The 14,368-nt window shown below is 39.8% G+C and overlaps 1 protein-coding gene across 2 annotated transcripts in view; it reads right to left on the reverse strand.

Moving 5' to 3' along the window:
* LOC125018424 (cilia- and flagella-associated protein 46) overlaps positions 1-13,324 on the reverse strand; it is a 46,059-nt gene extending 32,735 nt beyond the window's left edge. For both annotated transcript variants that reach the window (XM_047602289.1, XM_047602287.1), the window contains exons 1-17: positions 12,987-13,324; positions 12,780-12,904; positions 10,735-10,866; positions 10,318-10,382; positions 9,187-9,351; positions 8,482-8,605; positions 8,043-8,137; positions 6,797-6,952; positions 6,517-6,616; positions 6,107-6,205; positions 5,451-5,641; positions 4,780-5,005; positions 4,383-4,500; positions 2,509-2,638; positions 1,903-2,027; positions 1,482-1,597; positions 423-535 (exon numbers count right to left, since the gene is read on the reverse strand). In XM_047602289.1, coding sequence (XP_047458245.1) covers positions 423-535; positions 1,482-1,597; positions 1,903-2,027; positions 2,509-2,638; positions 4,383-4,500; positions 4,780-5,005; positions 5,451-5,641; positions 6,107-6,205; positions 6,517-6,616; positions 6,797-6,952; positions 8,043-8,137; positions 8,482-8,605; positions 9,187-9,351; positions 10,318-10,382; positions 10,735-10,866; positions 12,780-12,904; positions 12,987-13,035 — 2,129 coding nt within the window. In that variant the 5' untranslated portion in view covers positions 13,036-13,324. The remainder of the gene's footprint in view (positions 1-422; positions 536-1,481; positions 1,598-1,902; positions 2,028-2,508; positions 2,639-4,382; positions 4,501-4,779; positions 5,006-5,450; positions 5,642-6,106; positions 6,206-6,516; positions 6,617-6,796; positions 6,953-8,042; positions 8,138-8,481; positions 8,606-9,186; positions 9,352-10,317; positions 10,383-10,734; positions 10,867-12,779; positions 12,905-12,986) is intronic.
* Between the last annotated feature and the right edge of the window lie 1,044 nt (positions 13,325-14,368).

The following is a 14,368-nucleotide window of genomic DNA, read 5'->3' on the forward strand; positions in this document are numbered from 1 at the left end:
ACAATATCTTAGTACATTTTTAATAAAGCTAATCATATCATAGACAATGTTTGAAGCTAGGGTTACTTTTGATTGAAAAGATAAGGAAACTAAATCTTATTTAGCTAATAGGTTTCTAGTGTCATACGCCTATTATAATGTCCAAACAGTTACGCATATTTATTCTCAATGCAGCATTAAATCAGCTTCTGTAACTAAGGAACATACTGTACACATATGGTTACATTTTACTGTATCCTTTATAATATCAATAAATATAAATATATAATTGAAATACTCAGTTGTCAATGGAACTTTTCACTTAAAATGAATAGAAATGTATAACATTGTATGTGCTAAATATGTAGAAGAAGAAATATACGGAGCAAAACTTATTTTAGTTTTACCATGCTGGAATGTGCGTTTGCATATTGTGTTTTCACCTGTACACAACCCAGTGTGGATCTTCTTCAGACACACAAACCCCTCTGTCCCGTGGGGGAACAGCAGGTCTGTTGAGCTGCGCTCCCTCTGTAAGCAGCTTTTGGACGGTGGCCTGAGCAAGAGGGAAAACATTCATTTATCGACCTCAGAGGATAATATTACAGGTGACTTGACGACTTTATAATTAAAGCAGAAGAGAAGACCTCCTTGGGTACAGGCAGCTTCTCTATGGTAATTAAACCTCAACCGTATCAAGATCAAAGGTAAAGAGCAGGAACTGGTTTTCATCATCAGATTAAAAGAAATGTAAGTTTTAAATTAATGAATTATAACCTAATTTCCAAATATATATATATATATTTGTCACAGAACAAAGACAGAGACACATGAAACGAACAAGAGCAGAGGTTTTGGAAAGGTGGTGTCATTGCTGTGGATAGTTGTCTCCATTTTCTTCAAAGTGCTGTCATGTTAACATCTGTATGGACTTAATTAAGATGTGGAGCTGCAGGCTTTGTGGGAAGTGAAATTACACAATAAGACAAGTTCAAAAGACCAGTACAACAATCTCTATAGACTCCAACCAACATCTACTTGTATAAAAACCCGGTGTCCTTTCTACTGTGCTTGGTAAATGACGTAAACTGAACATATCAAAAATGAAGGTGCAACAACCAGTCATTATAGTGTATGCACATCGAAAATATAAAACTTCCCAAAGACTATTTTTAACAAAGGGAATCCAAATGTAATTTCAGGGACAGATGCTGCTGGAACTTCACCGTCTGGCCGAAAAAAACGTGGCCACATGGATTTAACTAAGCAGGTAAATAGGTACGAGCCTCCTATTGGATATTTACTGCATGGGCGATTCTCTTTCAGTTGGCATCAATTATTTAACCCCAACTGATGAGCATCAGTAGCTTCTCATTTCTCAAACAACCATGTGGAAAGACACATGGTCCCGTGGTCGAATTTTTGAGTCTGTAAACGCTAACATTAAAACTGCAGTACTGTAAAACGTGTTACAGTTACAAAGTGGGCATGTGTGGACACACCTCAGCATTGACAAAGTGAATTTCAGCGAGAAGGCGGAGCAGGTGGGCACAGGTTTGTCCCCCAGTGAAACTGCGACGACACTCTGCACAGGTTTCCTCCTCCGAGCATCTGCATTCTGGAGAGGTGGAAACAATCACTGATGTGAATTCTCTCAGTAACTGAAATCTTCCTTCTTTGTTTTATGTCACAGTATGACAACTATGATTACTACAACTATTACTAATACTGCTGCCTGTCACTCATTTTTCTCATTTAATTAGCAATGATTATAGTCAGATTAGATTTCATAGTTAGATCATATTACTGTCAATTTCATGTCACAATCAAAACATTTATACATTTAAGACCATTGCTTCTCCTAATATTTATAACTCTGTTTTGTTATTTTACTGTCCGTTTTAGGATTAATCATCATCTTACTCTCAGCCTTGGAAATCTTCCATCTCCCATCATCATAAAGCAAACAAAATCGACAAGCAGCTCGGCACACGTCCCAAACTTCTTGCTTCCTGGCTGTCTTTGCCAGCGTTGCCCACAACTTCATCCTGAAACAGCCCAAAATAGAGATTGCAGTTACAAGGCCACAGTCACACATTATATATGATCTAAAATAGTTGCAGGCTCGTGAATTATAAATAGTTGCTCTCGGATCCTGGTGGTTCTGAACTCTCCCAACTGCCATTCTGACGTGAACAGTTTTAGCGGTAATGACAGGGGCACACATGGGGAAATCAGCCCCATGCTGTGAATAAGCAGATGTAACGGGAGGATGCATACTCCTACAGTCACACAGCTTTAACTGCAGAAAGGAACAATAGATCAAACATTCATTAGTATCTAATGTTCAGTAAAAGCAATGGGTGATATATTCAACAAGCCATAAAAGTCTGATTATATGGGCAATTTTCCAACTGGTTCGTGGGGAAGAAGACAGAGAACAAAGGCGCTTACGCACATTCACATACGTACTGTATAAAAGTGCACAGTACAGTCACAATCAATACATGTAAATGTAGAAACACACACCTCTCTATGGTGTCTGTGTCACTGCTTTGTTTGGCCAGGTGTTCGTCCACCCTCTGTGCAGATGTGGAGTGATGATGAGCCTGAGCAGCAAGCTGAGCCGCTGGTCCAGATCCAAGGCTGCCTACGGGAACTAGACAATTGTTGGAGTATTGTGTTAATAAGTTAAACTTAATTAATACGGAGAGCTTTTCATTTTCTATAAATAATTGAAAGCTTGAAAGTCGTAGTAGTAGAGTCCTTTTGAAGAGGATACACAATCATCCTCATTATTCTATATCCACGTATCCGAATGAAGCACCGGGGATGCAACAGAGTATTGCGAGAGAGAAGTGCAGTTCTTACTGAGGACCATCTGCAGTGACAGGAGTAGTCAAGCATTCGTAGCGTGGACCTAAATTATGAAGGCTGTGACTGTGAACGCAGTGACGAAACACACACTCACGTACACACCTCTCCGTGATGAACATCTGAGGCACAACTGCCAATTGTGGTAACATTACATGCTGCTATTAATTAATTCTTCAAGTCTCCTGGGTTGTTTCGTGTGCAGGCTTTGAAGCACGCACCACAATGATTAAGTGTCTTTGTCTAGGGAGGTAGAGTTTCATGGGCAAAAACAAGAGGTGACTCCGGGGAGGGAAGCTTTTAACCCATGCCTTCGGCGGAAACCTTTTTCCTTGCTGTCAGAAGCGAGTTCTTTCCTGGATCATTAGGACTGCTGAAGTTTCATTTGATGCCGTGGAAGAAGGAGCCTGGAGTAAGTCAGAGATCAATGATGCTCCCCGAGCTCAGGCCCTCCTGCTCTTTGGGACATTGCACTCATGCTAATGTACCGCTATAATTCAGAATATAACAGTAATCCAAAATTGGTGAGGATCGTGTAAACAACAAATTCAGATTCCAAATTAGGCTAAATTTCAAGTGTAGGATTTGCTGATAAAGACCTTTTGGAACACAAACATTACTCAGGTTTAACAACATTCATCGAACATAGAGTTGAGAATCAACAGCTTTCTGGATTATCTGCCATTATTCCACTAGAAATCTGCACTAAGACGTGAAGGAATGGAAGATGCTGCATGCAAAACGGAATATTAGGGGATGACTTCCTCTCATTTGACATGTTTGGCAGAAATGCTAGCTGGGGCAAAAACTGAAATGTAGCGGGAATGAAAACGCGGTAATGTGAAGCACACTGAAACACGCTTTGTCTGGGAAATTGCAGATAGCTGGCGACAAAGTTTAACGCTGCCACAAAAAGTCTCTCTGTCCAAATCTGAAGATGGATGGATGCATTTACATACAACACAGCGCACACCAATTTATTTTTTCTGCAACGTGGCACTTAATCTGTGAATAATGAGGGCCTGCTTTACTGAGGCATCACCAAGTCATGCAATTACTGCATGAGATCGGTGCATTCTATAAGTAAATAAGGGCTCAGACAGCACAGATCACTGAGTTTTGTCTGTCGTCACCGATCTCATGACAGTCATGCTATATTGATTCGGTCACAGTACAGATAAATGTGTATAAAATTAGATATTTGATTATTCAGTATCTCCATATTTGTGCATAATTTATGCATCCATTAATTCATTAAATGAATTTCAATGAATATGAAAAAACACAAAAATAAAATTTGATGAAATTGTAAGCACTGCTTAAATGTGCACTACATAAATAAATGACAAAGGTGCACTCTTCCCTTCAAGATCAATAAACTGCCTATTTATGAACATTTAGAGGAATGCATGATTCCTGATTCCTGAAATAATCTGGTTGCGTCTTTCAAGCTGTCTACAAAAGCTTAAGGTAATCAGACGTTGTAAATCAATGTGTGTTAGAGAAAAGTGGGGAAGAAAAATCAGTACTTTTTGAGGTGTCGTCTGCATCGAGTACCGTCTGAAAGTCATCGGGAGCCAAAAGTAGACCCACAGTTACCAGAATGGGACGACGCTCTGTCTTATCTTGGGGCTGCATGTCCCTGGCCTGTGAAAGGCAAAGAAAAGAATTGATGTCAGCGTTTACTTATAGTCAGTGACTTTACTTAGAGTCTATAATAAAGCATGGCATTATAATTTACACTCACTCCCGTCACCATTAAGTCTCCACCCTGTAATTAAATTAACTACCCAAAACCATGTAATGATTCCACTTTGGGAGATAAGGTCCCTCCTTTCATTCACTGTTGCTGTCTGTCTTTTCAGTTGATAGGCCAAGAGTGTTTTGTGTAATTTTTAGACAGTGTGACATAGATGGACAGAAAACCTGCTGCATTAGCTTAGCGGCTTTATCCTCGTTCCGGGACGGCACTTGGTAGCGGGCTCGTCTGAGCTGCAGCAGGTGGAGCGCTGACGACAGACGCTCTCGTTGCGTCCCGCCATCCAGCTGCATGGCTTTCTGGAGATGAGTCAAAGAAGCTTCAAGGTGACCCTCCTCTTCTTCAATCGCTGCCAGTTCTGAGTGGATATGACAGCGCATCTCTGGGAACACACTGTAAAAGTACACGCGGTTCACTGGATATAATCATAATAGCCAGGTTTAATACTGGTCATACGAGGGTAATAGTTTTCCTCAGAGTTTGAAAGTAATAACTGTGGAATTTGTAATTCTATATTTCCAAGTTATTGAAATGTTAAAGTTTGAGGACATGGAAGAATTTTAAAATTCAAGAGGTTCTGAAATGTGGGATGATGCAGTATTTCTACATTAGCAATCAAACTGAAGCAAGCTACTGGCACCTGTCTAAAGTTTAATCCTACTATGTTCAGCTACTGTTGACCTGCAATAACAATTGTGGGATTTAGGCTGCAGCAAGATACTGAACCCAGACACACAAAATCATCATCAATCACATAAACTAAAACTATAGCACAATGTTGAACTGAAAAGCTAAAACATGCACACATAACCGTAATGAGTTTGAAGAAGCTGATAACCTTTGCATATCTTCCAGTGCTTGGGCCATCCTGAGAAGAGGTGTCCTGATGTGTTTCCTGAGGTTGTGCTGCAAGAGGGGCAGGCAAACACTCCACAGGGTGGCACACACCGCCTGCACAGCCTGAGGTCCCCCTTCTTTCGTCGCTGTTTGGAGCCACTGATCTAACCTGCCTACCTCCTTCAGGCGGGCCTGTGGGATATCAGCGAAGAACTGAGTATCTCCTGCAGCAGCAACAGCACAACACCTCTAGAACCTGGCAAGTCTACCTGGATTAAAATGGGATGAGCATGTGAAATGTGCCAATTCTTAAACGCGACAGTTCCCACTTTGCGGTAGGAAATAGGATTACATGACAATGCATTTCTTGTTAGAGAGGGAAAAACTCCAGAAAATGAATTAGGGTGATTATACTATAATTACAACTGTTCCCTAACGCACTCACTGATGTAGTGCTTCCACATGGACTATCAGTTCACAAAACGCAGAGACACACATTTTTTTTTTTTTTTGGATTTACTGCCTATAAACAAAGATCATCATCATAGATTAATATTGGTGAACAGTTAATGAAGTTTCTCCCAACGAACCCACTGCCTGCGTTACAAATCTTTGGTGGAAAATCATGGCCGATACTTCACACATATGATCAAGCACCTCCACAGTGGCTTTGGAGTAGTCATTCATCTTGGCCCCTTTCTTCAGGAGGTTAATTTCACAGTTGACACATTCCATTATTATCCGTTGCCCCATACTCTAAAAAGACAAATATGCATGTGACATCTAGAGTCAGCTTTCAGCCGTGCAAGGTCGAAGGGACAAATCTAGAAAATTACTATGACCAAACTCTTTTTTTTTTTTTTTTTTACTGTCGCTAATTATGTTATCACTCAAGAAAAAAAATCTTTAGCTCTTGACCATAGGCTAACCTAATTAATCTTCACTATTGTTAAGTGTCTACTTAAGGGAGGACGTCAAATACCATGAATAAATTTACATGTTTCTATAATCTAGTTACAGCTACTTCCTCTACTGCCTGAGATTTTAAGAGAATATCGGACACTCACAGCCTCTCCTGATGACTTTAGCTCTTTCAAACAGTCCACAGCTATTTTCTGATGCCTCACTTGCAAGGCCAGCAGAGCCAACTCCAGGAGGAAGGCAACTCTGCAAATCCCAGATAAAACATAATTTATACAATTCACAACACTTACAGTACAATAATCTGAGCTGCCCTCGGGGAAATCCATATGCGGGTTTATGGTAGTGCAAAGTTTAGGAAGAGGACAGGGAGTTATAGAAGGTAATCTCAGAGGAGATTTGATCAGGACATTTTGGGTCACGGACCTGTCGGATGGTTGGATGGGCGTTGGGCTCTGTGGAGGGCAGGAGTTCACAGGGGTATCGAGCGATTTGGTACAATCCACGAGGAGACTGAAAATCTCCTCAAGCTTGGCAGAATCCTCTTTTGTCAGCTTGTTCTCATTTATTTCTGCCAACCTGCTACAAAAATCAGTGTACATTAACGTAAGCACATGCATGCACATCCAAGGCTACACATGCATAAGTATTTTTATCCCCCTCTGATAAAGTCAAAACAAATAGAGCATGAACCTAAGGCAAAATAACCTATATGTTGATGACGAATGCTGGGTCAGGCTGAGTCATGCTGTCAACGTTTATAGCTGAAATGAAGAGCCATAAGGAGATCTGACATGGCGTGCACATGCCTGCAGAAAGGGGTCGGGTTTGCACTACAGTATGCCACATCAGAAGACATGGTACTACGGCATAGTATCAACTTATGAGGGCGGCCAGATAAACCTGCCGACAATTGGACACAGGGTGGGCAGCCACCATTAGGTCACCTAGGATTAGTGTTCGCGTTAGATGGAGGAATGGAAGATTTGTCTGTGGACGTTCTCAGTCATCCAGGTCATGGTAATACAAAAGGCATCGAATAAAGGCAACTGGACTTGTAGAATTTCTTGAAGACGTTTCGCCACAGGTTTAAATAGTGACCCAAGTATCTGGTCAAGCAATTTTCTAGTGGGTGTACCCACAGAGATTTCTTATTTAAACCTCAATTTCCCACTAGTCTATCAGAACTGAAGAAGCTTCCCGGACGAGTGGAGAAACGTCTTCAAGAAATTCTACAAGTCCAGTTGCCTTTATTCAATGGAAGATTTATACTCAAAAACACAATGTACCTCTGTAAGTCTTTAGACTTTAAGAAAATGTAAAATTTAATCTGCAGCCTTGGAATGAGCCTTAATTAGATCATAACTAATAAAGTTTAAAAAAGTGTTCCAAAAACAGGAACTGCGCATTTAATCACGCAACACACTTTCAGACACATTCTTTCCTCCACAGCTGTGAAAAAATCAATCATTAATAAAGCAGATCAAGGGCTTCTGTTTTTCGTGGAGAGCTACTGCTACAGTATAAGTTGTTTATCTCTGCTGCAGATAGATGGAGACGGCTTTCATCATGACAGCACTAAAAACAATACCTTTTGCAAAATAAATGGTGCAGCATGTCAAAAAAAAAAAACCTACAAACAAATACTGTATCATACATAAACTTTCCTTACTTTTTAAATTCCTGTATTGTGTAAATGACAGTCAAGGCAGTACTCTGTCTGCTTGTTTCAAGGAGGACATCACTCTCTGACAGCTTGTGTTTTACCTAAGAGAAGTATAAAGAGAAATTACACATGTGGAAATCTTTCCCTAAACGTTAAACTGTATTTCATATTTAATTAAAATGAAGGGATTGGCGGCACTGTCCAGTTCAGTACAGGACAGGAGTTCTATCAATAGACAATATAATATATAATGTATATATAAAATAAATGAGAATTTATTGATGATTTTCTGTAACCTGGTCAATGAGTATTACTTTTGGGCAACTTCCCTAAGGGTTGTGTATCCGTATTTCATGATTTTAGATATTTAGACACACTGTAACACTGTATGACTTAGGTATGCAAACTACCAACATAACTGCAATGCATGAAACATGTTGTTTACCAGTAAGGTAAAAAGCCTTGGATAAAGGTGTGGAGTGTGTGACTTGACGAAATCCTCTGTAACTTGGGCAAAACTTCCAGCGTCCTCAATCTTTCCAGAGTCCACAAAGCATTTCATCAGGTGCCTGAATAGAAACAGAGGAACCACATGGCACTGATCGTGGTATGAAGATACATCAACTTCCCAGTCTGTTACTCTACATACACATAGCTGTCATGCTACCAATATGCCAATACATTCATATATAGTAGCCATTCCTATATGAAGCGTGTAATGTTCAGTTTTTTTGATGCTGTTTGTACTTCAGAGCTATTGAATGACTGATGTCTCTCATATTTTGTTCATCCCTGGACATGGAAGGCACTATGGAAGGAGCACAGAATATCATATTCAGATGAAGCTTAACCAAGCCTCCTCTAGATAACAAGATCGTAAATGTTATTCTGTCTTCTGAGCATAGATTAAACTAACATCTTGTCCTGAGGTATCAAGGGAGAATATGATTAAACAACTTGCACTGAAGCAGTTTCACTCTCTAAAAGAGAAAAAGGCACCCACTTAATGGGGGAGCTGCAAATAGGCAATCATAAATGAACTGCAGGTTAATTGGCTCTGTGTGTTATCAATATGACTTAATTATAGAGAAAGGACAGGCTCAGAGCTGGACACATGAGGTCAGTAAGTGAGCCCTGCAGGATCACTTGCATCATGAGTTCAGCCCTCCAGCTGTGGTCTTGGTCCTCCACCTCCTCCAGACTTTGCACCACCTGTTTGAGGGTGGGTGTGAGGTGGTGGCACCGCCCTGGCTGGAGGAAAGGACGCGCTGTCTGGAAGTACAGTACCGAGGCATTAAATACCACGAAGTGGGATCTGTAAGACACAAATGGCACGCAGGAAAAGCAAACACAGGACACTGAATTATTTACGTGATACACGTGCAAGCAAGTTAGTTCGGAAAAGTGTCAACTCAGGATGCAGAAGTTCTGTGAATTACAAACGTTAGAGGATTAACCATTGTACAATAAGTCACGGGAGACTGGCCTGTGCAATGCTTTCAATGTGAACTGAGTGGAATTTATGAATTGATGCTGCTGCATAGAAAACAGTGTGAACAGACTGTTTGAGTGCTGCTAATTTATTCACCAGAGAGCGTGTCGGGCATTAGTCTGGGCTGGATATGATAGATATGTAGTCCCTTTGGTGTTAATTGGGATTCCTCATTCAGCCTTTAATTGACAGGTTATGAGTTCATTAGCAGATAGAAACTGTACACAAAAGCTAAGGCACTATCTACAAAACACATCTCTCACTACTTTTATAGTGTCTATTATTAGGTTTCTATTTTTCACTTCTTTCATCCTGCTCTCAGATACTCCCAGTGAGCTGGTAAATTTGATAATACATCACATCTGAGCATGACTGACCTGGGAATAAAGGGTCATGGTGAATAATGAGGAATCATGTTGTACTGTATGTCAAATGTTATTAACAAATCTAATTTTTGGGGTGGTGTTTAGGTCACTCAGTAGAGCTGCCTCCCTGTTTCCCGTCCATCTCTCCACTACACTATCAAAAAAAGGCTAAAATGCCAAAAAATATACTTAAAAAAAAAAAGAAGAAATTTTTCACTTCTAAGAATACTTCTACATATCATTCTAAGTATGATATATATATATAAAAAAAAAAAAAACACAGTCCCTGCTGAGAGTTTGTGCTGAGAAATGTGTTTTACAGGAACGCCCTCGCATTATAGCGACAACTGCACACAGCATAAATCGATCAACTTTCTTGACACTGAAACAACAAAGCCAAGCACGTTTCTTAGAGGGTGGGTACCTTGGTTCCTGCTTTGAAATTTCAATTGCTTTCAGAAAATATGTCACAGCCTCTTCAAAGTCTTCCTAAAGTAGAAAATATAAAAAACATGTCATGTCAAAAAAACAAAAAAACAAAAACAAAACAAAGAGCAGACAAACAGATTATCCCATGTAAGCCACAGTTTGAATTTAATTTACTCTTAGTTTAGCTTTTAATGTAGTTTTAAATGCAATAAGGTGTGAAAAGACAATATTTGGTGGACACTGAATTAAAATGGTACAACAACAAGTGCTTGTTTACAAAGCTAAGGAGATCTGCTGCATTTTTAGTGCACACATACTGTATCTCTACAGTAATTGTGTATGCACCTCACTGCGCAGAAACACAAACACACACTACACCCTTGAGGAAATGTGTCCAATTTACTGTCCTCACCAGACTCCCGGTGGCCGGCGGAGACTTCAGCTGGCCCTGGCAGAGGTAAGCTCGACACAAAAATTGATTAGCCGACGGATTCCCTTCAAAGTACATCTTTAGACACACTGTGCTTATCTCCAAACAACCCAGCTGAAAACACAGAGAAAGGCACAAGAGCAAATAAACATTTTAACCTCATTTGCAGTTAAATCATGTAATATGCATTTTTTTGAGTCTGATGCATTATTAAAACTATTCTGATACACATTTGTCTCAAACGTGAGGAAAAAAAACAACAAGCATCTTAATTATAGGCTGCTGCCCTCAGTGTTACCCCAACAATGTTGTGTTACATCTACTGTTAATTGTCGGATGAAGAGAAATAATCATGTGCATACTGTAATGCTTGTAATTCTGTTATGATTAAATATTTTTTCATGCTGGTTAATCACAAAATAAGTGAAACTTGACAATAATTACTGACAGATCAGTGTGAAAATGTATCGTAAAGGAACATTCATCTTTCTCTCGATTATGGAAGTACACCACAATGTCTTTATGCTGTAGTTCAGTATTCACTTTAGCCTGAGACTTCAAGACAAGCTGCATTTTTATAGTTGTGTGATAAAAAGAAGCGAAAGCAAATCACGTTGTTGAATATCCCTGTGTTTCATTATTCAAATATGTTTCCCTTGGCGTAGGACAGTTCGATCTACATTAGTAAATATTCATTGCTGTTCCATACGCAGAGAATAATTAGACAAGTAAATTAAGTAAAAAAAAAACAAAACAAAAGCAAATCAGTGATATTATGAAATTTAGTGAGGAGCCCAGAGGAGGAGGAGGAGGAGGAGTCTCTGTCTAAGTACCTACAGATCAGTTTAGAAACAAAGTTTGAAGTTAATCAACTAACAAACCCAAAAGGATTTACTGTAGATAGGTAGTAAAAGCAAGCGAGCCTGTAATTGTTCAAGAACTTCCACAGTAAAAGACACATATGATCATAGGAGCAGGCGTTTACTTTATAGAAATGAGCTCCATGTCTTTCACAGTCAGATGCGAATCTTTCATTCTCGGAGGATGCTTGAAGCATCATGTCTTATGTGACATCTCAGCAGTTATTAGCTCCTTGCAACATAACAACGCTCCTCATAGTACTCGGAGGAGGAGGTTGCAGGCACATTCAGAGCATGTGCTGTTCACACTTCAAAAAGATTTCAGCATCAGAGTCTAACGCTGGCTCTAGGCCAGTGTGTATATAAACCTAGTACACTGGCTGTCCAGAGTGTATGTCTGCACACATTCATTTGATTTTTTGGATTATTATTTATATTGTATGACATGGAGTATTGTGATTTAATTTATCTCAACTGTACCTATAGAATTGGTAACAACAACTTCATATGTAAAATTCCAGGGATGCAAATATAGAATTGATAAAAACACTAAAATAAAAGGCAGAACTACTGCTACTGTTTTTATAACTATATTGACAAGCGATTGACAGGTTTGTGATTTAGAGAGTTGCATCTTAAAGTAGACACTGCGGCCCATTTAACTTTTATTTATGTATTTTGTTCTATTTATAGTGTATGACCTACAGTATTGTGATTTAACTTCTAACTGTACTGGTTGAACTGGCAACAACAGATGAATATGTAATGGCACAAATGCAGCATTAATGCATTCAGTCTTGTAAGATCATGATGATGGCATCTGGATACACTGGTGGATCGCACCCTTTCCATTAATTCCTTTCAGCAGTCTGCACTGTATGCATATACTTCGTAACAACAAATGTATATATTATGGTGCAAATGCAGACTTACTGCATTCAATATTTTAAGATCACGATAATGTCAAATCATTGCTAAACATTTGCAATCTGTTGAAATAAAATAAAAAGATTAAAATCAAAGGCAGAACTACTACTACTGTTTTTCTAAAGTATATTGACATTGGGATTTACAGTATTGTGATCCAGAGAGTTGCATCTTAAAGCTGACACGACCACCCATTTAACTCAACATATTCTGAGCCTTCAGGTGAGTCCAACGACTCACCTGTAGAGCTGCTTCCGCACAGACGACGTACAACTCCGAGGCCACGCGTGGAGTTCGTCCGCTGGTTCCAGCTGTTGTACCATTGTGCTTCATTAACCGGTAGGCTGACCGCAGAGCCTCACAGTCTGTGGAGCGGTATGAAATAAACACGGTGAACACGGCTCGGTCTAACAACTCTTCACACCTCTAGCTAATAACATAACAAACCTCGATGCTCCTTTGCCTTGGCTAGATACTGACGAATATCCTGGTCCATGTCTGCGCGAAGTTAACTGACTTTTTAAGGTTAATATTTGCGTCTGTTGGCTAACGTTACCATGCTAGCGTCAAACTCATAGCGTTCTTTTTAAATGCTAATGCTAATGCTACCCCATTAAAACTGGCCAGGTGAGGCGTAACCGGCTATTCCTAAATGAAAGTTAAAATGAATAAATGAATGTGGAGCGCAATAGTGCCTTTCGTTAATTTGGTGTTAATATTGCCCCTTTAATAAGCAACGAACAAACTGGCTACGAAAACACCAACTGGACCTGAAATATCCAACTGTTAGTCTGTAGTTAGGTAGTTAGGGAGCGTTGCTAAGCAACCGGAGATGGCGCTTGACTCTACGGTGAGCGAATGGGACAAAAAGGTTTGAAGTCCGAAGCAAAGTTAAAAGAAAAAACAGTAAAACAGGTAAACAAACCAAAGTCAAAGACGGTTTCATAAACTTTTTAACCACATATATAGCGTTTTTTTTTCGTTTTTCTTTTCTTTTCATTTTCAGGAAATCTCCTCTCTTCAAGAAACTCTTGATGCTCAGAAGGAGACAGAAACAGTCACAGATTCACTGATGAAAACATGTGACCAGATGAAGACTGACTTTGAGAACGAGCTGAAAAAGCTCAAATCAAGATATGACACCCAGCGCAGCTTCTGACCTGCAGCAAATGGAAACCGAGTGTCAGAAGAGGGTGAACCAGCTGCAGGAGCTGATCACCGAGAAAGACAAGTTGATCAACACTGTAAGAAGTGACCATTTCATCTGAGCTCATCCTCAAACAAGCTGAACTGGACCAGGAGCATCAACAAGTGCCACACTCTGGAGGAGAAGTTCAAGGAGGAGCTGGCTGAGAGAGAGGAGACCTCAAAGACAAGACTGAAAGAGATGGAGAAGCTGTGGCTGGAGAAAGAAGAAGCCCTGAAGAAGGCGGCTTCCTCAGTCCTAAACTTATGGAGCACCTAAGGGGATATGGGGTGAAAAAAAATAAAATAAAAAAAATCTTGTGCTCATGAGAAACTATCTCGTGCTCACAAGAAACTATCATAACATAATTTGAGACACGATTTAGTCTAACCCATAACGTTTTCCTGACCTGATATGAAGTGTGCTGTTGTTGATGATTGTCTCACTCCAGTCCTTTCTTGTAATCACCAAAGCCAAACCAAAATTGTCTATGACTGGCAGTGGCTGGTATGTGATAAAACTTCAAGTTAGTGTCAAAAATACAAGATGACATTTTCATGGTTAAAAGTGACAGTTTGCCTCAAGATCCCCTCTGTTCTGCCTCCAGCTGACATCATGACATCAAAGTGATGTAGGCCATGAA

Source organism: Mugil cephalus, chromosome 13 (assembly GCF_022458985.1).
Source record: "Mugil cephalus isolate CIBA_MC_2020 chromosome 13, CIBA_Mcephalus_1.1, whole genome shotgun sequence".
NCBI classification, from domain to species: Eukaryota; Metazoa; Chordata; class Actinopteri; order Mugiliformes; family Mugilidae; genus Mugil; species Mugil cephalus.